General features: G+C 35.2%; 1 protein-coding gene across 1 annotated transcript; it reads left to right on the top strand.

Moving 5' to 3' along the window:
• The first annotated feature begins 8927 nt into the window (after positions 1-8927).
• LOC128133507 (uncharacterized) lies at positions 8928-9930 on the top strand. The gene is made up of 4 exons (XM_052770974.1): positions 8928-9011; positions 9092-9362; positions 9515-9742; positions 9911-9930. The coding sequence occupies exons 1-4, from the start codon at positions 8928-8930 to the stop codon at positions 9928-9930; spliced, it is 603 nt and encodes a 200-aa protein (XP_052626934.1).
• Positions 9931-12637: the final 2707 nt, after the last annotated feature.

Genomic DNA, 12637 nt, shown 5'->3' with positions numbered 1-12637 from the left:
GTGGCTGGGTTTGATTGGGATTGTCTTATGTAATATTAGTGTACTAAAATTCAGTTTTGCTTGGGGGCAAGCAAAAGTCAAGTGTGGGGTATTTTGATATGCGCATATTTAGTCATAAGAATCATGCATGATCTTAATACTTTATGTTAATTTTATCTCAAATAATGAACCAAAGGTGCTTAATTAGCTTAAATATTTCATTTTCAGCAACAATTACATGCTCGAAAGGAAAATGAAGCGGAATTGGCGATTGGACGCTTGGATCTTGGATTTTGAAGAAAGAAGGATGTTGCTGGACAGCTTGACCCCTCGTCAGTGTTTTGGCCATATCTCATGAACCGTAACTCCGATTGACGAGATTCAAAATGTTTTGAAAACAAGACACAATTTCAGACGACTTTCGTGTTTTGAGAAAATGCTGATTCCAAACATACTCGGCCAGTAGGCCATCAACTCGCCGAGTTGGTCAGAAGTTTTGCGATTCTGGACGCGCTGACTTGCCGTAAACGGGTTTTAAGTGACGGACTCGCCGAGTAGGTCACTGGACTCGCCGAGTAGCCTCTGTTTTGTGAAAATCTATATAAATGGACTTTCAGATCGATACCGTAATATATAGATGAACCCTTGGAGGCCAATTGTCGACTAATGGTGCTGTTGGAGCGTGGGAAGCAAGGGAATCAACCCTACATTCAATTTTAAGGAGAATCAAGGCAAAATCAAGTTTACTCTTTACCTAATCTCTTGTTTGAACTATGTTTTTACCAATTGATTTCGTTTTTGAGCTTGTTTCTGCTGTAATCATGAGCTAAAACTCATAACTTCTATTTAGGTAGATGCATTTGTGAACATGGATTGATTATTTGATTAGGATTAATTTTAAGTGGTGATTATGTTTTATTAAGCTTGTTAAAGAACCTTATGTGTTAACAATAACTATTCTTCTGTTAATAAATTAGTAATTAAGTTGTATGAACATCTCTTAGTTATTAATTTCATATGATTTATTGTGACCACATAGTTGTATGTCTAGGATTAACGAATGTGAAACTAGAATTAACTAGAAGATAGGTAAGTTAATGTGTGAGATTGTTTGATGAACATCAGCAAGAGGTTAATTGAAGGATCAATTTAGTTAACCATTACAAGTCTTATTTAACCCGAATCAATAACTAGGAAATCCGTTAATTTAGACAACTGGCCACTGCTTGAGTTAATTTGTTTCCTAAGGATTAGTAATAACGAACGTGAAACTAATCATCTTAGTCGGTAGCCAATGAAGAATTAATCCGATACAATGAAATCATCCATGGGAACAAATGAGTCGAACCTAAACAGAAGTCCTCTTTATTATTGAATTTAGTCGATTTTTATTTGTGTAGCACTTAGTTTCTTAGTTTAAGTTTTAGTTAATTGTTTAAGTTTCTAGTCTTGCAAAACTAGAGAAAACCCTCTTTCTATTACTTGTTTTATTTAGATAATATTAGCATTTATTTTAATTGTTTACCGTTCCCTGTGTTTGATACCTTACTTACCTGAACTAAACTGCTAATCGATAGGTACACTGCCTTTTGTGTGTTCTTCTTTGTGTTTAAGTTAGTAGGATTAAAACTAGTTCGTTGCACACACATCAAGTTTTTGGCGCCGTTGCCGGGGAACGGTTCTAAATAGTTAATTTTATTTGCTAATTGTTATCATATATTATTATTTTTTTATATAGTTTAATTTTTGTTTATTATGTACTTTCCAAATCTCGATGCTTTTGATGCTTTTCTTGAGGAAGTAGTACAGGAAATTGACCTACAAGAGCAATCTGAGTTACAAGAGATAAAGTTACAAGATGAAGAATCTAATCCAGAAAGAGATTTGGAGGAGCTGGAAAGGTTGTTAGCAGAGAGGTCGGACGAAGAACAAAAACAAGCTGAATTGCAGGAACCAAGTTGTTGTTTGACCATTACCACGAAATGGCCCCCTGTATTTTCGGTTTATGTTTCGAAGCGTGGGGTGACGATTCCAACTTTGGAGAAAGTTCTAAAGCGCGATCCATTTCTGATTAGTATCCAACCGGTCCCAACCATTGTCAAAATTCTTGGGTTTTATGTATTCAAGCTTGTTTGGCCAATTTTAGAATAAAAGAGCCAAATTTTACAAATTGGTCCAAAGAAAATATTTAATGCAATGGATGGATGGGCATCGAATTTATTAGAAGTTTATTAAGTTGGGAGTCCAGCTAAAGACTCGCACAAAAAGAAGCGCTTGCGGGAGGCAACCCGTCATTAGAGTTTGCTTTTCTTTTTCTTTTTAAACTTCTAGTTTATTATGGTAATTTAGGATTTTAATTTTGATGTTTGTTTTTGTTACTTGTGTGTTGTTTTGATCTTTTCAGTTTTAATCTTAGGATTGTATGTGAGGGTCTAGAGTCAAGGCTAACGAAGCGAGAAATTGAGTTTAGGCGAGAGAGGAAACAAATTTTTGAGTCATGTTATGAGTCCAATTGATAAAAGGGTTATAGAGTGTTTATTCCCTGAAGAAAAATGAGGGGAAGTATTAGTTTATATAACCCCCATACATCTGAAACGGACTTGGGCAGAATAAATTTTTTTTCACACATCGGTCTACTCGCCGAGCGCATCTCATGTGAAAATTCACGATTCTTCTGCCATTTACGCTTCAACTCGGCGAGTCTACATACTTACTCGACGAGTCGCTCATTCTTCTTACTTTTGAGCTGAAGATTTGATGACATTTGATATGGGCATTGGTTCTATTCTTTGAAGATCATTTTCCAAGCATTTCCAAGAGTTTTTCTCTTATATTTAGAGCTTTTATAAAGACTGTACCACACGAGATTTTGAAACCCACGACACGGATGAGCTGTTCCCATGTCTAAAGTCAATTGAAGATGGAGCTTAAAGACGAAATATCAACTTCGCACTACTATCCCAGGGAAGTTTGTTCCAATTCTCTCTTTATTTTATTGTTCTTTATCATGCATAAAATGCAATGGGGACATTGCATAAATTAAGTGTGGGGTAGGGGGTTGGTTAAATTAGTTAAAATTCGAAAATTTTGAAATTTTTGCATTAAAATTGCTAGGGCTAATTTAGAAAATTTTGGTAAAGCAATTAGGGATCATGCTAGTATTATGTTGATGATTGCATGAAAACCCAAATGTTTAGTTGAGCCTATATACGTTCTAGTGCATTTGTGGCTTCCTTATTCTAGTGAAATCATGGGACAAAAACACGACCTTGCTTAGTTTGAAAGATGCAATATGTTTAGCATCGTGTACCAGAAATGTATCCAGGAAAATTATTATCGTTAACCAATAATGGTTGAAGTTGAGCGCCCATACTTAAGCATGTAGGGTTTTGAGTGAAAAAAAGTGAGGTACATGTAAAAAAAAGAGAATTACAAGAAAAGTTGTAAGAATTTTGGAGCAATCAAAGTGAAGATCAAAAGATCAAAATTCCGAAGATTCAAAAAGTTGAATATACCAAAATCAAACAATAAGGTGGTGAATTCAAAGAAATCAAAGATCAAATTATCAAGGAAATGAAGAATTCAAAAAAAGCTCCAATGTGGTATCATAAATTGTAATTGTCTAGATTATGTATGCTTGGGTTGCTCAACCAAAAATACCTTGAGGTTAGGAGGTTTTCTGCGAATGGATTCGGAGGGATGCATAAAATGAGCATTGTTCGGAAAAAGTGGGCGAATGTTTATGAGGTTTGTGAGTATTCTGAGTATGGGAGGTTATTAGGAATATTTTAGACACAAATGCATGCGTTGCGGTCTTGGCATAGTGGCTGGGTTTGATTGGGATTGTCTTATGTAATATTAGTGTACTAAAATTCAGTTTTGCTTGGGGGCAAGAAAAAGTCAAGTGTGGGGTATTTTGATATGCGCATATTTAGTCATAAGAATCATGCATGATCTTAATACTTTATGTTAATTTTATCTCAAATAATGAACCAAAGGTGCTTAATTAGCTTAAATATTTCATTTTCAGCAACAATTACATGCTCGAAAGGCAAATGAAGCGGAATTGGCGATTGGACGCTTGGATCTTGGATTTTGAAGAAAGAAGGATGTTGCTGGACAGCTTGACCCCTCGTCAGTGTTTTGGCCATATCTCATGAACCGTAACTCCGATTGACGAGATTCAAAATGTTTTGAAAACAAGACACAATTTCAGACGACTTTCGTGTTTTGAGAAAATGCTGATTCCAAACATACTCGGCCAGTAGGCCATCAACTCGCCGAGTTGGTCAGAAGTTTTGCGATTCTGGACGCGCTGACTTGCCGTAAACGGGTTTTAAGTGACGGACTCGCCGAGTAGGTCACTGGACTCGCCGAGTAGCCTCCGTTTTGTGAAAATCTATATAAATGGACTTTCAGATCGATACCGTAATATATAGATGAACCCTTGGAGGCCAATTGTCGACTAATGGTGCTGTTGGAGCGTGGGAAGCAAGGGAATCAACCCTACATTCAATTTTAAGGAGAATCAAGGCAAAATCAAGTTTACTCTTTACCTAATCTCTTGTTTGAACTATGTTTTTACCAATTGATTTCGTTTTTGAGCTTGTTTCTGCTGTAATCATGAGCTAAAACTCATAACTTCTATTTAGGTAGATGAATTTGTGAACATGGATTGATTATTTGATTAGGATTAATTTTAATTGGTGATTATGTTTTATTAAGCTTGTTAAAGAACCTTATGTGTTAACAATAACTATTCTTCTGTTAATAAATTAGTAATTAAGTTGTATGAACATCTCTTAGTTATTAATTTCATATGATTTATTGTGACCACATAGTTGTATGTCTAGGATTAACGAATGTGAAACTAGAATTAACTAGAAGATAGGTAAGTTAATGTGTGAGATTGTTTGATGAACATCAGCAAGAGGTTAATTGAAGGATCAATTTAGTTAACCATTACAAGTCTTATTGAACCCGAATCAATCACTAGGAAATCCGTTAATTTAGACAATTGGCCACTGCTCACTACTAGAAAAACAGCCTTTTACGACGCGCAAAACACGACGCTCTTTGATTTATGTTACGCATTAGAGAGTGACATTAAAAAAGTATCATCTCTTCAAAAAATTTAAGGATAGTGGACACGCATTTGTGCGTGCCCTGAAATAAGTGTTAGAAAAGAAAAAAAATACAAACACGGAGGGCGCTTATCTTAAACGTGTGACCTCTTCAAATGTCGCTTTATATTTTTTCTTAAACGCGCGTTTTTAAAGGGGGAAAACGAAATCGTGAAATTCTAAAATTTTGAAGAATCCCGCTTCTACCCTCTCTCATCAATATAACCCTTCATTCACTCCTTCCTTCTCTCTGTAAACCCTAATCGCCACCGCCACCTCCACCACCATTGAACCTTAAAATCTGAATCCATACTTCACTTTAATTCACTCAATCCGGCCCTTAAATTTTAGCAAACCCACCAGAACCCTAAGTCATGCCTTTTATGCTTTCACATCCTTCCTTCCATAGTCCCGCCTCTATCGCATCGCTCTGCTCACCGTCGTCGTCTTAGGCTCTTACGCCTCCATCGTGGTCTATGTGCTCATCGTATCATCATACATGCCATTTATTCTCGTCGTTCTTCTCCTTAACCCTACGCAGGTAAATATCATCAGTACTCCCTCTTATCGTCGTTCTGCTCCTTGACCCTACGCAGAGCGTGGCTATTACCTTCTTGTCGAACGACCCATCAACCCAAATCCTGACATGGCTATCCTATGGCGATTCACCGCCCAATGCCGACGACTATGGCGACGATTGGAATTCAAGCTTTTGACCTAATACACTTCATCTGAGAACGACAAGGAAGATTTGATGAATTCAATCAGACGGTCAATTGTTCACTTCTCGAGGTGTGTTACAATCTCTATCTTTTATTAGTTTTGTTTGTAGATTTTGGTATGATGCTCGTTTCTTCAATCCCTTAGAGACATGGCTTTTAACATGTCATCATCATAAGTGGATCTGGATCAGTAAACAATAGAGTACATGAAATTGAAATTGAAATTGGTATTATCAAGCTGAATGGATATCGATTTAGACATACTAGGTTCTATGGTTCCGGTTCTTAAATCAGAATATCCCAACAACTCGTAAATTATATAGACAAAAGAAATATCACCTTTAAAGGATTCCCGAAAAGCCTGTCAAACGAAACCAACAATTACTTTTTTAATCTCAACACTTGTGAAACACCATGTAACAAACAGATGCAATCCACATTAATTCTTTGGACGAGATACAAAAAAAAGTAAGAAGCATAGGGTAAGGTAACCATCAATCCCTGATTCTGAAATCTTTATGTTGTTGAGATGTATTATGGATATAGTTTGAGAAGCATCACAAAATTTTCTCGTTTTTAGCAGATGCCCCTGTTTCATATGTGGGGGGAAAATTTCTATGGTTCTAAGAAAAGGCATGATATTTACACAGAATGACTAAAAACGGTGATATTGTATGGGCCTTAAAAAGTGACAATAAAAGGTGTTACCTTCCCCAAAATCAAGGGTATAAAAAGTGTGATTATAAGTCTTCTGAACAATTGCTCAGTTGGAACAGATGCCCCAAGTCCAGAAGCTATTAGTTTATTTGGTGTAATGGTTTATCAAAAATAAAGCGTATGCATCCTTTGAATAAATTAATTGCATTCTAAAGATAGATGATGAAGGGCATAACTGTCAATTTACTTTAAAAATCCATGGATGTATAAAAAGATGTGGAATTATCAGCTCCCCTTATATATATATATATATATTAATATTAGAATTTCTTTTTATCATAGCATTGTAAATAATAAATATACAATCTTTTTATGTACAGACATTCCAGGTCTTGTCTGAGTACCTCCAACTTCTGGATAGCTTACCAGTGCTATCAGCTATACAAGAGATGAGTCGTGGTGTGGAGGTAAGATTACTAAGATACCCTTCATATACATTCATCATTATCCTATATTACTTTGCCAGCTGGACATATACGTGTACATCATCTGTACTGATACAGTCATCACAAACGTACGTTACAGATATGGCTGGGAAGAACTCTACAGAAGTTGGACTCACTTTTATTGGGTAGGATGTTGAACACAATAGGGGAGGATGTTGAAGACAACCCTATGGCTGTTGAAGTTGATAAATCTGATATTTCTGGTCTTACATGGATGAAAGTTCCATGGACTAATCAGCTTGCTGTTAGAATAAAAGATGGTTTGAAGTACAAGTTCATTGGTTTTCGTGATCAGGTAGCTTTTCATGGTGATTCATGCATGTATCTTTATTACATATCAAACATCTTTTTCCTTATCATAGTTTTCTATTTTATTATATTACAGGATGTTATTAGCCTGACCAACTTTATCCAGAACTCCTGTGGGTTAACAACAGAAAAGAAACAGCTTTCTATTAGTGGGAAAAACTGGGGAGAAGTTGATTTAAATGGTTGAGACCTTTATCCTTATCTTGTTTTGTAAAATCTCCAAATTAGTATATTGTGGAGCAACACACATTTAGTAATATTGAGATGTAAATGAAACTAGTTAACATGTTATTCATACTATATGTAGTGTTACTGTGATAAGATCTGGAACAAATGATGGAAAACCTTCTGGTGTGGTAAAAATTGTGGATTTTGGCGAAGTTATTGAAGATAAGAAGAATAATGTGGTGGAACCCGTAAAAGGTATTGTTGTTGTTATTTATTAACCATGAATAACATTTATTTGATTATATAATTTATTGTTACATTTTCTTTATAGGTAAAAAGAAAAAAACTGTGAAGTAAGAACAAACGGAAAGAAAGAAGCTGATTCCGATTCTTCAAGTTCATCTGCTGGTGGTAACAGGAGGAAGAAGAGATCAACAAAGAAAGAAGTCAAACAGCGTAAGAACAAACGGAAAGAAAAGAGACGGTTGTCTGGCAAAAGATCAAAAAGAAGGTCCAAATAGTTGCTTTTGATATATATATATATATATATATATATATATATATATATATATATATATATATATATATATATATATATATATATATATATAAAACTTAAATCTCTTTTCATATAATATTGTATTTGTAACTTGTAAAAGTGGACTTACTTTAGGAGCTTTGGGAGTTCAAATGAAACAGAAAGTGGAAGTAGCAGTTCTGACGATGGAAAAGCAAATTGACGTGTTGCAAAGGCCAAAAATAGACCTCCAAGTACTTCTGCTGTACTTTTTTCCCTTCTTTTTAAGGGCATATTGCAAGAAATTACAACATACTATACTCTTTCTACCAATATAGGCATTGTACTGTATTTTTACCCATAATAACAATATAGCAATGTTGGATTTTAATCTTGATAGCTTGTTTTTAGTAGCAACAAACTTATATTTTCTTTACAGATAGTAGTATTATGTAGTAGATAACTTAAAATGCTTGTATATATATGTAGAAAATGCAACATTGCCATTTTGGGTAAAAATCAAGTACATTGCTATTATGGTAGGTATAACTTATAAGTGTTATTATAAGTAAAAAATAATAATCAAATACATTGCTATTATTGGTAAGGAGACGTACGTATGTAAGTAGGTTGCTGCTATGGGTAAAAAATAAAGTACAAAGCAAATTTCAGTTTTCCTTACTCAACTGTTAGTGAGATAGATGCTTAGAAATCTTGTTATGTAATATGTAGTGAGGAAAAGTTTACCAGATCTGTCACGAAAGGAACCTGAATCAAAGATGAAAATTAAGGATCAAAATTCAAAGAAAACAACCTTAGAAGAGCAAGAACTTGTTAAAAATGGGGTTGTGAAGGACAAGGAGAAGGAAAAAGAGCTTCAATTACTTACTGCATAACCTACATTCTGAGTTGCATCACCAAGCATTCACCTCAGTACAGAATTCTAATGGTGTGGCGTATATTGGGAGGGATTGCCACCTCTCTCCTCTTTTCAGCCTTTGAATCATGGCTTGTTGCTGAACACAACAAGGTGAGATATAATATTACATTTCTAAATACACCCTTTATATTGTGTATGGTTCTAATGCTCTTGTTTTGATGCATCTATAGAGAGGTTTTGAGCAACAATGGCTATCAATTACGTTCTCTAAGGCAATATTTCTTGGGAATGGACTGGTTGCCATTTTAGCTGGTTTATTTGGAAATCTTTTAGTTGGTTCATTGGCCATGGGACCTGTTGCTCCATTTGATGCAGCTTCAATCTTTCTTGCCATTGGAATGGCCATCATCATATCATCATGGACTAAAAATTATGGTGACTCATCAGAAAGCAAAGATCTAATGACCCAATTCAGGGGTGCTGCTGTTGCAATTGCATCAGGTCTCTCTCTCCCCCCTCTCTCTCTCTCATACATATACAGGAGAAGCATGAAGAATCCAAAGTGGCAATCTTGTAATTATGCATACATATCATTCTGCCTTCTAAATTTGGACCTAATAGTTTTTTTTTTTTTTTTTTTTGTGTAAAAACAGATGAAAAGATAGCATTATTGGGTGCAATACAATCTTTATTCGAGGGTTCAATGTACACTTTTGTGTTTCTATGGACACCTGCTTTAAGCCTAAATGGTGAAGACATTCCACATGGTTTCATTTTTGCTACTTTCATGTTATCTTCCATGTTAGGAAGCTATTTAGCTTCTCGGTTATTAGCACACACACTAACATACATTGATATTGTGTTGTGTTGTGTGTGTGTGTGTATATATATATATATATATATATATATATATATATAAATGTATAAAATCAAGATTCACTTTCCACTCGGACAAAAATACTCTTCCGGATTGTTCCAAATTATTATGACCATTTTGCCCTCATAGGAATTTTGACATTAACATACATGCGCACATTTTTTTAGTGTAGATTTTGTCGAAGAGAAATGACAACAAAGAAGATAAGTGTCTCTTGTTGTTTGTATATATACACTTTTTCTTCTTGTTTAATAACTTAAAAACTATATGAATGTGAAAATTGAAGGTTCACACACTGTTAAAAGGATTGGAAAAGATAATTGCAAGTGCAGATATTCCAATGTTCGTCTGTGGTGACTTCAATTCAGTTCCAAGAAGGTATGTGTCATTTCTGCTACATTTGTTATGTGTGTTGTGTGGCCAACAAACATCTGTTTTCATTACTTTGGTGTATGTAATTATTGATCCACAGTAAGTCCATGGATTTATTGTGTTTTTGGATTGTCCTATAGGTAGCATCTCAGCTTCTGATTAATTTGGTGTACTATTTTGGCAGGTTGATCTCTAGGGCCTGCTAGAAGGATTGGATATTACAGTTAAGCATCTATCTAAGACTTCACAGCAAGGACTTGATGAATATAATTTAGCAATGTTTTACTTGATTTGGACATGCATAAGACTCAAGCAAAAGCAAGACTCATACTTTGGCATGGCTAGAAGCTTTGGAGGAAACAAAACTCAAGCAAAAGCAAACACCCAGAGAGTTGTTAGCACATAGTAAGCTAGATAATGCGATTGTATATAAATTCTACTTCTCTTGAGTTCATTTATTTTATTACAATTACTCAATATTGGAATAATTATTTGTATTTGACATATTAGTGAAATGAATTATCTTTGTTACTTATGGTATTTTATTTTGTATTATGAGATTTTTAATGTATTATTTAATTTGAAAATTAGTAAATCAATAATATAATATTTTTTTTTAAAACATTTAGAATTATGATACGCAAAAATGTGTGTCATCTTCATTTATGACATGGCCTTTCTTGACAGGGGCTTTCTTGATACGCATTGCGTGTCATTAACACGCGCGTCGTAAGGTTACGACACGCGAATGCGTGTCGTCTTCCTTTATGACGGGGCCTTCCTTGATACGCATTGCGTGTCGTAAACGCGCGTCGTAAATGCGCGTCATAAATGCGCGTCGTAATTGCGCGTCGTCTATAGACGACGCGCAAAAGCGCGTCGTCTCTCTTTATGACAGGGCCTTCCTTGACACGCATTTGCGCGTCGTCTGAGCGTTTTACGACGCGCAATGAGCGTCGTAAAAGGCCTTTTTTCTAGTAGTGGCTTGAGTTAATTTGTTTCCTAAGGATTAGTAATAACGAACGTGAAACTAATCATCTTAGTCGGTAGCCAATGAAGAATTAATCCGATACAATGAAATCATCCATGGGAACAAATGAGTCGAACCTAAACAGAAGTCCTCTTTATTATTGAATTTAGTCGATTTTTATTTGCGTAGCTCTTAGTTTCTTAGTTTAAGTTTTAGTTAATTGTTTAAGTTTCTAGTCTTGCAAAACTAGAGAAAACCCTCTTTCTATTACTTGTTTTATTTAGATAATATTAGCATTTATTTTAATTGTTTACCGTTCCCTATGTTTGATACCTTACTTACCTGAACTAAACTGCTAATCGATAGGTACACTGCCTTTTGTGTGTTCTTCTTTGTGTTTAAGTTAGTAGGATTAAAATTAGTTCGTTGCACACACATCAAGTTTTTGGCGCCGTTGCCGGGGAACGGTTCTAAATAGTTAATTTTATTTGCTAATTGTTATCATATATTATTATTTTTTTATATAGTTTAATTTTTGTTTATTATGTACTTTCCAAATCTCGATGCTTTTGATGCTTTTCTTGAGGAAGTAGTACAGGAAATTGAGCTACAAGAGCAATATGAGTTACAAGAGCAATCTGAGTTACAAGAGCTAAAGTTACAAGATGAAGAATCTAATCCAGAAAGAGATTTAGAGGAGCTGGAAAGGTTGTTAGCAGAGAGGTCGGACGAAGAACAAGAACAAGCTGAATTGCAGGAACCAAGTTGTTGTTTGACCATTACCACGACATGGCCCCCTGTATTTTCGGTTTATGTTTCGAAGCGTGGGGTGACGATTCCAACTTTGAAGAAAGTTCTGAAGCGCGATCCATTTCTGATTAGTATCCAACCGGTCCCAACCATTGTCAGAATTCTTGGATTTTATGTATTCAAGCTTGTTTGGCCAATTTTAGAAGAAAAGAGCCAAATTTTACAAATTGGTCCAAAGAAAATATTTAATGCAATGGATGGATGGGCATCGAATTTATTAGAAGATTATTAAGTAGGGAGTCCAGCTAAAGACTCGCACAAAAAGAAGCGGTTGCGGGAGGCAACCCGTCATTAGAGTTTGCTTTTCTTTTTCTTTTTAATCTTCTAGTTTATTAGGGTAATTTAGGATTTTAATTTTGATGTTTGTTTTTGTTACTTGTGTGTTGTTTTGATCTTTTCAGTTTGAAGCTTAGGATTGTATGTGAGGGTCTATAGTCAAGGCTAACGAAGCGAGAAATTGAGTCTAGGCCAGAGAGGAAACAAAGTTTTGAGTCAAGTTATGAGTCCAATTGATAAAAGGGTTATAGAGTGTTTATTCCCTGAAAAAAATGAGGGGAAGTATTAGTTTATCTATCCCCCATACATCGGAAACGGACTTGGGCAGAATAAATTTTTTTTCACACATCGGTCTACTCGCCGAGCGCATCTCATGTGAAAATTCACGATTCTTCTGCCATTTACGCTTCAACTCGGCGAGTCTACATACTTACTCGACGAGTCGCTCATTCTTCTTAATTTTGAGCTGAA

The sequence above is a fragment of the Lactuca sativa genome, chromosome 4 (assembly GCF_002870075.4).
Source record: "Lactuca sativa cultivar Salinas chromosome 4, Lsat_Salinas_v11, whole genome shotgun sequence".
NCBI lineage: Eukaryota > Viridiplantae > Streptophyta > Magnoliopsida > Asterales > Asteraceae > Lactuca > Lactuca sativa.
Note: the sequence above shows the minus strand (reverse complement) of the source record. Positions and strands in the feature narration are given on the sequence as shown.